This window comes from Acomys russatus, chromosome 15 (genome assembly GCF_903995435.1).
Source record: "Acomys russatus chromosome 15, mAcoRus1.1, whole genome shotgun sequence".
NCBI lineage: Eukaryota > Metazoa > Chordata > Mammalia > Rodentia > Muridae > Acomys > Acomys russatus.
The window spans coordinates 63776990-63789963 of NC_067151.1; the positions used below are offsets into that span (position 1 = coordinate 63776990).

The 12974-nt window shown below is 46.4% G+C and overlaps 1 protein-coding gene across 1 annotated transcript; it reads right to left on the reverse strand.

Annotated features, from left to right (window-relative positions):
• Positions 1–747: 747 nt before the first annotated feature.
• On the reverse strand, positions 748–2486 carry Prr9 (proline rich 9). The gene is made up of 2 exons (XM_051156868.1): positions 2323–2486; positions 748–1861 (listed from the first exon to the last, which is right to left on the reverse strand). Exon 2 carries the CDS (start codon positions 1840–1842, stop codon positions 1492–1494), a length of 351 nt encoding a protein of 116 aa, XP_051012825.1. The 5' UTR covers positions 1843–1861; positions 2323–2486; the 3' UTR covers positions 748–1491.
• Positions 2487–12974: the final 10488 nt, after the last annotated feature.

Here is a 12974-nt window from a genome sequence, read left to right on the forward strand (position 1 = left end):
TCCTGTTCTGTTCTGAGGCCAAGCCTTGGCACATCTTCCACACAGGCCTTGTCAGGGCACTCAGGAAGAAACAGCTTTTGGCTCTTCCATGGACGCCCAGTACTTCATTGGCTTTTTCACACACGATTACAGCTGCATTTTATCCTTAGGTGGGGGAACACCAGGACACAACCAGGCCACCTAAATTAGCTTTACTGAAATCTGGCCAAGTGGCAGGACAAACAATTTTGGCATTCCAGTTTGTGTTCATCTCAAAGGCATCTTTATGATTTTCTGATATTTACAACTGTCCGTGGGTTTATTTGGGGGTTTGGGGTACCTCTTCTACACAGCTTCTCTCCCTCCATTTCAGTTCTTCTCTCTGGGAACCAGGCCAAAGAGCAATAGGCTGTTGTGGGAAGAACCTGGGCTTGAGGTTTTCAGCAAGGGAAGGTCTCAGCTGTTGCCTGGATTTTCTAATGTGTGGAGTGTGTGTGTACAGACAAGCCTACAGTGGCTGTGAGTGGGCTGGTCTCCATGCTCTAAAGAAGAGTGCTCTGCTGCTGTTTTGTACGACTGTGAGATGTGTTTTCATCTCCCCCGCACCCCCACCCCCCACCTCCCAGACTCCCTTCCAAAAGGGGACTATACTTCCCACAGAGACAGCAGAGGTAAAGAAAGACACGTCACGTCATAAGTCAGCCTTAGGAACAGCTTTATTATATATTTTACTTCCACCAAAGAGAAAAAGGCAAGGGAGCTGCAGACGGGCCAGCTCCTGTTTCAGAGAAACAAGCGAAAGGCCACACACGGAGTCCGATGCCCCCTCCGACCAGATGGTCCAAAGCAGACCATGTACACAGCACAAAGACTGGCAAGGACGCAAGGATGCCAACGCGTGTGTTCTTATTGGCTGTTTGAATACAATCTTTAAAGAGTGTTTTGTTTCAATTTCACAAAGCACACAGACAACATGGCAATGTCCAACCATTTTTTGGGGGGGCGGTTAGGGTGCAGAAACAAAATTATACCATTTTTTCATCTTTGTAGCACCACCATCCTCTTCTTAACACCCACTGTATTGGCGATGCTCAGCACAAAGGCATTAAATTCAGACTGTTCTGAAGCTTGAAAGAGAGCCTTGCCCTCTGAAAGACGAGCAAAGGCATCCTTGGTGTGTGACCATGTACCCAGGGCTCGGTAAGCTTTTACCACAGGAGACCTGTGTTAAGCTTTGGCGGTCTGCCTTGATAACCACGCCTCTCCTCTACTAGAGACCGTCCGCCAGCTGCCGAGAGGAACACTAACTCACAGAGCTTGATAAAAATACAGAGAACTATCTTCAGGGGCACAGACGAAGTCCTGAAATACGGAGGGAGTCAGGAGACAAGAAAGAATATCATACAGAGATACCCACAGGAGAAATCACCGGAGTAAGGACCGGAGTGGAGTACGGACCGGAGTTGGCTGCTCTGTTGGCCATTTATTCTGCTCCGGGTGGCACTTGAGCAGCTACTTTCCCTTGCCCTGAGATGGACACTTCTCCTGGATCTTCTGGGGGAACTCCTCCACGCATTTTGTTTGGGCCAAATCCTGGCATGGCTCCGCACACTGAGGCAGGCACTGGTCTTGGCTTGGAGGCAGGCATGGATCTTGGCCTTGCTGGGGGCAAATTTCTTGACTTAACTCCTGGCTCTGAGGGACGCATGCCTCTTGAGCTTGTTGTGGGCATTTATCTTGGCAGGGGTCCTGACAGGAGGCGACACACACCTCCTCAGCTTGTGCCTGGCATTTTTCTTGGGTCTTTTGAAGACAAGGAGGTGGCATGCATGGTTGCTTGCACTGTTGATCGCTGAAAGACATCTCGGGTGATTTGAGGAGCCTGAAAACACACAAGGTTTGAGACGCGTTGCATTGAAAGCACCAGGCTGGGAGCTAGGAAGGCATGAGTGCATGTGGATGATGAGAGAGGGATGGGGAGGAGACAATAGTTAGCTCTTCATCCCTTTCTTTTGTGTCCTTATATTACTTCCCTCTGACACTTGCTTCCAAGGTGAAAGTATTCTCCTGGGCTTTTTTCCTGGATAGTCACAAGCTGAAAGGCCCAATCCTATTACAGAATTTAACTAATCATTTTTAAAGAAATCAGGTACAATACACTAAATAGAATGCACGAGCTAGTAAAAACAAGCTGTTTAACAACGGTAGTAGAAAGTATAGTCTAGAGTGGTAGAGTGTGTGTGTGTGTGTGTGTGTGTGTGTGTGTGTGTGTGTGTGTGAGAGAGAGAGAGAGAGAGAGAGAGAGAGAGAGAGAGAGAGAGAGAGAGAGAGGAGTATGCTTACCTGATCTCCAGTAAGATTCAGTGAAGGCTGTGGATTGTGGCCTGTAGAATGGTGAGGACTTTTATACAGTGCTTGGTATGGCCTCCTGACCACCTGTAGGGCCACGTGGGCTAACGTCCTAATTGTGGAGTTGCCGTAACAAGCTTCATCACGAATGGTTTGAGTCACTGCTTGTGATGCCTGTTAATCAGCCTGCATTTTGGCCTCTGGGTTCTCACCAGATCTCAGCAGGGAGGGGCTCCGCTCAGAACTCTTTCATTAGAGGCAGCAGGAAAAGAATGTCCATAAAATGTTATCTGTCTGTTAAGCCAGGCCTGAGGTCCCTTGTCTGCTCTCACTGGCTCAGGATATGGTGAGAGATGAGATCAACCTTGCTCTTCTGGTCTTTGCCAGTAGGAAAAAAAAATCCACACCCAAGGCCTGGGGTCTGTGTGAGTTAAGGACTTGTATGGTTTGTTTTAAACATTCCCACTGCACGTTCCTACATGAAACACAAGATCCCTCCATACATTTTGTCTAGGCTAACTCAATGGCTCTACACCTCAAGGCTCTACACTGATGTTGCCTTGGAGGTAGACACGGAAGCCAGACCCAGGGTCAATGGTTTGCCTTGGGAGTCTAAGGTGAGGATCCTGTATAAAAGTCCTGAGGAAAATTACAGTAATTTCTTGTTCTTGAGTCATGTAATGTGTCAAAAAGGGAAATAGAAGAAGCCATCGTCATTTTCTCAACTTGGAGTTCTGGTGCCCTTTGAAAAGTAGAGTTTTAAGGAGCCAGGCATGGTGGTGTGTGCCTTTAATCCCAGCACTCGGGAGGCAGAGGCAGGCGGATTGCTGTGAGTTCGAGGCCAGCCTGGTCTACAAAGCGAGTCCAGGACAGCCAAGGCTGCACAGAGAACCCTGTCTCAAAAAAAAAAAAAAAAAAAAAAGAAAGAAAGAAAGAAAGAAAGAAAGTAGAGTTTCCCAAGTAGCCAAGAAATAATTTGGAGCAAGGTGAGCCTGTCTCTTAGCCTCAGGAAAACCTTGTCAGAGTTAGATCAATGAAAACTGGGTGGGGTGGGGGTGGGGGTAAGGGAAAAAAGTTTCAAAGCAATATACACCTTTCCACTATGTCTTGTCACTGGACTCAGCAATCTTGAAGCTCCACCCAAGTCTGCCATCTTCCAAGTCTTCCCTGGTAATTGTAAACTAGGAAGGAATTCACTTGTTTTAAAAATGAAATCCCATAATAGTTATGTTTGTAATATATCTGACATTTAACGATGCTGTTATTCTCAGTTGTAAGCTCTAACTTAGGACAAAATGGCATCTATAATAACTGGAAGACGAGAGAAGGTAAGTGATTGTTGATAAGGTATCAATGAAGGAATACAAGGTGGGTGTACTCAAAAGCTGCAGCCCCATCATAGATAGTTTTTTCTTCCTCTTCTGTTAAAATAATCCATTTGAAAACTCATGTAACACACACAAGACAGCATGTGTAGGATTCTTAAAGTGGCACGAGAAATAGCAATTTGCTTAAAAAAAAAAAAAAAAAGGTAAAAAGTACAATCCAAGGTAGAAGCAGAACAGCGGAGAGACTGGGGGCAGGCTTACCCAAATGCTAACAAAACTTAACGAAGAGTGTGAACTGTAGAGCCCAGTAAGGTAAAGACTGTTAATAGAAAATAAACGATATTAATCCATTCAATTAAATATTAATATTTAATGGAAAAAACACTCATGAGTGGAGTTTCTAGAGTCCCTAAAGTGATGAGCTTATTTTACCTGTTAATGTTGACTAAATTTCAGCAACTTAAAAAATGATGATGTCATGGGCCGGAGTGACGGTTCAGTGGCTAGAGCACTGGCTGCTCTTACAGCTGACTGACTGAGGTTTTATCCCAGAACCCAAATAGCAGTTCACCACTGTCCATAACTCCAGTTCCAGAGGATCCCGCGCCCTTTGCTGGCCTCCTCAGGCGCCACACTCATGTAGCATACATACATATATTCATGTGAAAGCAGATACCCACAATATAAAAATAATTTTCAGAGGTGATAGTGCTCCCTTTAATTTGGGGCTGAGATAAAAAAGAAGCAGATGTAGTTCGTTTTCTGAGAAGTAATCAGCAGAAATCAGGAATGTCTCTAAATGTTAACATAGGTTTGGGGTACTTGATATGTCAAAAGTTTTTCTTCCTGTAGTCTGTGTTGTGTAGAGCATGCACATGAATATGCAGGTGTGCACACCCTTGTGGAAACCAGAGGCAGATGCAACGTGTCCTCTATTTCTCTCAGCCTTCTTTTTGGAAGTTTCCCATTTCAGGTAGGCTGGCTGGCTACTGAGCTCTGGGGGTCCACTTGACTCTGTCTCCCAGTGCTGGAGCTACAGGTACTCACAGCCATGCTGGGCTTTTTATGTGAGTGTTGAGAATTCAAACTTAGGTTGCTTGCATGGCAAGGATGTTCCCACACTGAGCCAGCTCCTCAGTGCCATCAAATGTTTTTGAAGAAGTGAGGTTGGGGGGCAATACAGGTGGGGCTATTTGGCTTTGTGACTGCTGCTTAAAGGATTGGTGTAGCTCCAGCACAGCTCTGGCGTGGTGGTGGGAGCCATGGTGGAGGTGAGGGGTTTGGAATATTGATGCATGTATCAGAAAAGCTAAGGTCATCTGAGGGAATCTGGGAACTGGGTGGTTAGCTGTAGGATGGGATGGGAAGGCTCTGCTGCTCATTTCCGTTCCACTCCTCTTCATTTCAATCTCCTCTTCCTGCCCCCCCCCCCCCGGCTCCTTTATCTCTTGTGTTTGTGTCTTTTCTGTGAAAACTCTATTGTATTGTAGGAAGTAAGGAATTAGCTACTGCTTCGTTGGCTATTTGTTCTTTGAGCTAGGCATTGCCCTGCTCTTTTGGGGACTCACATTAAAGGAGATGCACAGAGGTTGGTGGTCATATCCCAGAAGTCCCTTTTGTTGATCGTGGAAGGCATCGGGAAGAAGAGGGGCACTTTCAGGTAGGTTTGAGGACAGAGTCATAGTTAGAAGGGTTTTGAGGTACAGAGATCTAGTTTGGGTGAAAGGAGACTCTAGAGGCAGCTTAGGCTAGGCACAGGTGAAACATAAAGGGAGAACATCTGTTTCTGGAAGGTTATTTAAACATGGTGGATGAGATGGCCTTGTTGATGCCACGGGAATTTCTCTGGTTTTGGATAAGCTCAGAAGCTACACAGCCATGTGAAGAATGTGGAGAGGCCAGGCCATCTTCTCACTGTAGTGCAGTCGCCCATTTAGACAGAGCTCTGAGTTTGGCTTCTCCAAAGGGCCCCCCACCCCCGCCATCCACCTGTCATTTAATTAATTCATGACCATTCCTCAAACTGGTGGCAGAGTCCTCCTGAGGAGGTCTGAAAATGACTTGCCAACGACATTCTACTCACTCAGTAGAATCTGTGGCTGTGTTTGGTTATCAGGCAAGAGAGAATGAAGATAGAAGGTGGAACCCAAGTTGCCCATCAGTTGACTTGAAAACAGATAGTCTTGGGTTATCCAAGGGAAGGGTGTAACATAAACACAAGGATTCTAGAAAGATCAGAGGAAGAAGAAACGTTAATGTCTACTGCGAAAGATTACACTGACCATTGCTGACACAGAAGATGGAAGAACACGCAGAAGTGACAGCAGCTGGAAAAAAAGCCAAGAACATGGCCTCCAGGAGACTCCATAAAGAAATGTAGTCCCGGCTGTCACTGATTTTAATCCACTGAGACTACCTGTCCTTTTTGTTTGTTTGTTTGTTTGTCAATTTGACACAAACTAGAGCTATCTGGGAAGAGGGCTGTCAATTGACAAAATGCTCCCATAAGATTAGCCTATAGGCAAGCCTGTCAGATATTTTCTTGACTGTTGACTGATGTGGGTAGCCTCACCCCTGGGCAGGTGGTCCTAAGTTGTATAAGAAAGCAAGCTGAGCAAGCCACGAGGAACAAGCGAGTAAGGAGTGCTTCCTGCATGGCCTCTGCATCAGTTCCTACCTCCAGGTTCCTGACTTGAGTTATGGTCCTTCCTCAGTGATGGACTGGCTGGGAGTGTGTGCTGAAAGAAACTCTTTCCTTTCAAAGCTGGTTTTGGTCATGGTGTTTTATTACAGCAGGAGAAAAGTAACTAAGACATGTCCATGACTTCTGACTTGGAGAACTGCAATGCAATTATGACATTTTGTTCTACTAAATTTGTGGTTACTTGTGTTATACATGCTAAACAACAACAACCACAACCACAACCACAACAACAGCAACAACGTCTCTCAATATATGAAACTCTTGGGACCTTTGAAAGACTAAAGTCTCAGATGAAGTGATGGAACCTCCCCATTTCTTGGATTAAGAAGATCCCTTTACTCATTACATCAACGCATTCAATCAAGACCTCATTTTGGTAAAGAAAGCTTAAACACTCATGGAACAACTGAAGCCAGGGTTCAGTACTGACTCTATCACATAGAGCATGTGCAGTGTTGGATTATTGGCAAACTCCCTAAGAGATGCAATTTCTCTTTTTATGTGAGAAGGTAAAAATAGTAGTTCACAAATTTTCATGAGAGTAAGTTAGAGTATACAGTAATGCTTAATACGCTTGTACTACCCATGAGGCCCTGTATTGGCACAGAAATAACTTTTTTCATGGATCTCTCCTTGATTTTTTTTTCCAGTCCAGTTCTATGTCCTTTACTCGGATTCTCTACCATTTGGCCTTTGAGTTTACTTTTCTTTTCACTGTGATGAATAGACAATATATTCCACAGGGCCTTGTGATACTGGCTCTGTTCCTAACAGGGTCTGACCCCTCACTTGACCCTCCCTGGCCCATTCCAGATTTCACATTCTGTGACACTATAAATGTGAGAACGAAGAGTAAACTTGAGTACTTCTGTGTCTTTCTAAGGGTTTGCTCATGTGTGCATGGTCCTTTCTCCTTGCATAGGAGACCCAGACTTTTGTCCTCTGCATGTAGCAGAGGCTGTGAAAGGTACCTTAGATGATCTAGCATTTCCTTGTTGAAAAGTGGGAGGTTTGGGGATCCTGAGTCTTTCAAAAACCAACCTTAGTGGACCAGATAGTTGGTGACAAGGCTTGGATATCTTTGGGGAGACTGTCCCACCTCACATCTTAAGATGACTAATTTCCCTGGTTAAGTTCAGTCTTCTAGTAAGACTAGTGCTGATCTGATTTTAAGGGTATCTGAGAATCTAGACTTCTGGAGCTGTTATTATTGGGAGCCAGGACGTAATTAGACAGAAGAAGACTGAGGTGTATGCAGAACATTGTTTTCCCTCCATTCCCATCAAATAACAATCTCCTTTGTGTAGATCATAAGAGTTCCCAGACTCCTTTGATTCATTCACCTGCGCATTACAGGGCAATGGGTCTGATAACACTGAAAAGTATAGAATGTGGCTCATCCTGTTTCCTGGTGAGCAGATGCCTCTGGAGTTTACTGAGCTTGTGAATTCCTTGTGGAGAGAGCAGTGTTCTTCTTCTGCCTTTTCCTTGCATCACCTACGCAGTCTGACTCAGACAGGCAGAAGGTGTGGATCGCAGGCCCTCCAGGTCAGGGGTTCGTAGGAGAGCACCTGACTCTACTTCCTGGTTTTAGCCCCAGCATGTGATTTTTTTAACTGGCAACCCGGACCTACCTATCAGCCATGATTGTTAAATGACAAGATGGAGGCGTAAAACCATCTGGACCTTGTTCAAGGTCATAGGAGGACTATTGTATTGGAGATTGTGGACGAATTTCAAGAAAGATAGCATGCGTGTGTGCCAGCCTGTGGCTCTCACCAGCTTGCTGTGTATGAGAAGATATTCAAATGCATGTGCCTTCACCTTTGAGGGGGCAGGACCCCCCAGGACAAGAGACACAGACAGACATGGGGACAAATGAGGTCCTCAAACTGCTTAGCTTTACTGCTGGTCTTCCATCTTTCCCACTTTTGAGTCTCAGTCCTGCTCCCTGGGGCCCTACATAGGGTAAGAAATCTGACAAATAACTCACAATAGTTTTTGGTACAATTGTTCCTCACCCGAAAATGCCACTTCCATCTCAGACAGTGATCTGAAAGCCTCTTTGGGTTCCTCTGCGAGCCCAGCTAGGAAAAGGGTGAAGGTGAGGGTGCTAGCTGCGTTGCCTTCATAGATATTTTTCATCTTTTTCTCTCTCTATCGCTTTAGTTTATCTAGCAGATGACAACCAGCCCAGAGCCTTTCCTCTAGCGCCATAGGCATCCTAGCTGGGCTAGAGTTTCAAAGCCACCCAGTGCAAGGGATCTTTGGTGGCATCTGCTCTGTGACTCTCTGACGAGACCCTTCGGACTGCTTTTCTGGGGAGAGAGAGTTCCTGGCCCTGCCCACTTCATTTTCTGTAAGCCATCTGTCCGGCACTGCCCAGATTCTGGTGATCTCACTCTTAGGGTGTTGCTTATTTGTACAACCCTCTACCATTTACGGCAGAGTCTTCATGACCGCCGTGGGATCTGGGAGTAATTACAGCATTCTGTGGACAGCTGGCATCCTCATCCCATCCTGGTCCTCTTCCCCAGAACTGCCTTTGATGTGGCCCTTTGCTGTGAAGGTAACCATTACGATGTCTATCTTCAGTTTCATGTACATGGAAGGGACAAGTAAAAAGCTGGCAACAGACGTTTTCATGTTCTCAGGCCTGGCCTTCTCCCGGACCATACATGGGGTTCTAGAAACACTTAGGCTACAGTTCTTGGCCTATTTTTCAATGCCACCACTTGGAAAGCCAAGGTTCCTTCTGGACTGTGCATGTGCCCTTCCAAGGTCTGTCAGAGACTCTGGCAGTCCTTGAAACACTGACAATTATTTTGTGATTATTTATTTTTATTCTGTTACACAGTGAATAAATTTAGAAACCAATAGAGGGTTTTTTTTTTATAACCCCTTTGTACTAAAACAGTGAGGACATGAACAAATTTTCTTCCATTATTATTACTCAGAGTGGTTTTGTTCTGAAAATTCTTGCTTCATGAAGCAAGTTGAGGCTTTATTATTTTCTTTAATTCTTGATTTTCATGTTGGCCAGCAGATCCAGGGCTTTGGATATGTTGAAGTAGTCTACCACTGAATCATAGCTCCTGCTCTTACCAGTATAGACTTAATGGCTGAGGAGTAACCCATCAAGTAACAAGTCTAAACTGAATCCAATCTTGATGACTATTTACAGCTTTTCTAAGTTATGCAGTGCCTTTACTTACATAGCTTCCACTTCCACCTTCATAGTTGTTTTTCTTTGTCTAATTTCTCTGAATTGAATCTACAGGGACAAATTGTTGAGGCATTTCACTCTTTTTTAAAAAATATTTTTTATTAATTTATTCATATTACATCTCAATTGTTATCCCATCCCTTGTATCCTCCCTCCCTCACATTTGGCATTTCACTCTTGTCATACCACGTTTGCTAATTTGTTTCCTAGACAGGAAGATCAACAAGTCCACTTTATTATAACACTGGGTTCCAGGGATCGAGTCTTTTAGTGACTGTCAGGAGCCATAGGACCTTGCCTGACCTGCCCCAGTGGCTGAGAGGCCCTGCTGGCTGAAAGCCACAGCTGTCTGCATACTTGAGATAATTATTCTGCCTGGCTGCCACAAAGATCCAGCCTGACCTTGAGAAAGAGAACATTCGGTGTATCGCGACTTCTGAATAATCGCCCCACTCCACACCTGCTGTCCTTGGGCCTGGCCCAGAAGATTTTGTAACTTTCCACTGCATTCCTTCTCACCCCTGCCCTTTCAGAAGCTTATTATAAATTTGGATACCCCCTTATAATAAACAGCCCTTGATAAGCAAGTTTTTCCTGGGCCCATGTCTCTGTTCTCGTCCATTCTTTATTCACAGGTCGCGACCCTCCTCGCCACTCCACGAATAACTGAACCCGCGGGTCGGGAACAGTGGTGCCCAACGTGGGGCTGAGGCACGGATCGCCCCCCGGATGGATTAAGGGATCCCGTTTGGTTTTTCATAACTCGTCCTGCGCGCCCGGCTGATCTTGTTATTAGGTGAGTCATCCATCCGCATTTTCTCAAGAATGGGCCATTCTATGTCAAGGAAGTCCGATTCGTTAAGGACTTAAGGAAACTCTCAGAGAGAGAGGCATTAGGGTTAAAAAGAAAACTTGGTACAGTTCTTTGTTTTTATTGCTGATACGTGTCCATGGTTTATGATTGATGGTCCTACATTCACTCTAAAAAATGGCAAAAGGTGGGCAGGGAACTAAACGCCTTAATTGAAAAAGAAGGCAATGATACAGTCAAACACAGTGTATTCTCTTACTGGGGGCTTATTAGAGATGTAATTGAATCAGCTGAAAACGATAATGGCCAAAAACAACTTCTTTCCGTTGCTGAATTATGCCTGCGTGAGTCCCTCCCACCCTCTTGCCAATCTTCTCGTGCCTCCTCTCGTTCTTCTATTCAACGATCCTCTTTCACCCTGATCGATATGCCCCCTAGTAGTTCCCAGCTCGACCCCTTGCCCTTGCAGACCTCGGACCAGGCCGCTCCTCAACAACAAACCCGCCCTGTCTCTATCCCTCCTTCTTCTTCCCTCTACCTGACTCTGCCTCTTCCTGCTTATGAAGATCCTGCCTCCTCTATGGAACGCGGCTATTCCCCTTTCTGTGCGCCTGTTATCCCTCTTAATAGTAAGAATTCCAAGACTGCCTCTCCATCCACTACAAAGTCTTCTGCGCCCCCTGCTGTCCTTTTTGCTAATCCTGGAGATTCCCTTAACCCTGACAACGCCGCAGCCCTTAAAGAAAAAGCCGCTGGAGATCATTCTGAAGAGTGGCCACCTCCTACAGATTCACCCCGTAAATTGCAGCCTCCTGTCCTCCCCTATAATCAATCTCCTTCTTGCCGATATTTTTCTTGCCTTTGTAACCTAAAAGCCCATCTTCACTCCCAGCTCAAAGATGCCGCTGAAATCGCTCGATTTCAAAAACAGCTTTCACTTTTAAATTCTCGCCTTTCACAGCCTTCCGTTCCGTGCCTGACGTTCCCTGTTACTTGCTCTCAATCTAATCCTGCTCCTCCCCCATCCTCCAAAGAGGCTGAGGCTGCGGGCGAAGATCCTGCACCCGCCCCATCTGTCACACGCTCCCGCGCCTCTTCTGTTCGTTCACATAACTCTGATTATTCAAATAACTCTTGCAACTCTTCTGACGCTGAGGAGGAAAAAATAAACAAAGACGTTTCCGGGGCCACCTCCTACCGGTGTCTCAACTTTAAAAAATTAGAGAAGTTAAATACAGCAGTCCGCGCTTACGGGCCCAACGTCCCTTTCACTCTCTCTCTTCTTGATAACCTGGCGGAGGGTGGACACCTCACTCCTAATGAGTGGATCACCACCGCCCAATCTGTTTTAACTCGGGGCCAATTTCTCTCTTGGCGAGCTGATTGGGCTGATCGGTGCAAGGATGCCGTCCGCAGAAATTACCAACAAGGGCGGTCTTCTGCTCAAAAATGGTCTCTAGATAAACTACTGGGCCAAGGCAAATATTCCACCAATGAAAAACAATGAGCCTTCCCCCTTGGCCTCTTGGCGCTTTCCAGCGCTGCAGCTTTGGCTGCTTGGAGAAATGTCTCTTCCCCTGGGGCACTTCATTCCCCTGTTACTAAAATTCTCCAGGGACCCCAGGAACCTTTCAGCGATTTTGTGGCTTGCCTCCTCGAGGCTGCAGAAAGATCCCTTGGTCCGGACCAAGCTGAAAATAAACTTCTTACGCAGCTTGCCTTTGAAAATGCTAATGCTGCCTGTAAGGCTGCCTTGAGAGGAAAATATAAGGGAAAGGACCTTGATGAGATGGTTCATCTGTGCCGAGATGTTGACCCTATTACTGAAAAATTTACCAAGGCTATTCTTGCAGTGGGCACTGCGGCGGGGTCCCAATTTTCAGGTTCCCAGGTTTGCTTTCGCTGTGGCCAACCTGGACATTTTGCTCGGACTTGTCCCACTGCTATGCCTCAGGGCTCTCAAAATTCCTCCTTGAGTCTGACACCCATGGGACATATTTCTAGGCCCCCTCCTAAAACTGTCTGCCCATGCTGTCATCGTGGCCGCCATTGGGCTAACACTTGTCGTTCAAGAACAGATGCCATGGGTAACCCTCTCCCCCCGCCTTCGGGAAACTCCTATGGGGGCCAGTCCTGGGCCCCTCGCCCGATTCCATTCCAGCCTGCTACGGGACAGATCCAGCAGACTCCAGCGCTGCCAGCCAGCCTTCCACCACCCTTAATCCCTCTCCCCCCTGCCAATTCGCCTCCTGTTCGGCCTCCCCTTCCCCCAACCCAGGACTGGACCTCTGTGCCACCACCTCAACAGTACTAATTCCGGAAGATGGGACCCTCTCGCTGCCTGTGGCCTTCCGCGAGCTCCCTCCCTCCGACTCCCCTCTTCTTATTTTAGGATGCGCATCCTCCACACTCTTAGGACTTCTGACCTACCCTCTTGTTCTTAAGCCTCCCTTTCCTAATCCCCTGTGTCTTTTCGCCACGGCCACTCAGGGCCCACTTACAATTTACTCCGGACAAGTTATTGCTCGTGCTTTTTCCCTACCCTCCCTTGGGTCTCCCGCCACACAAGACTCCTTG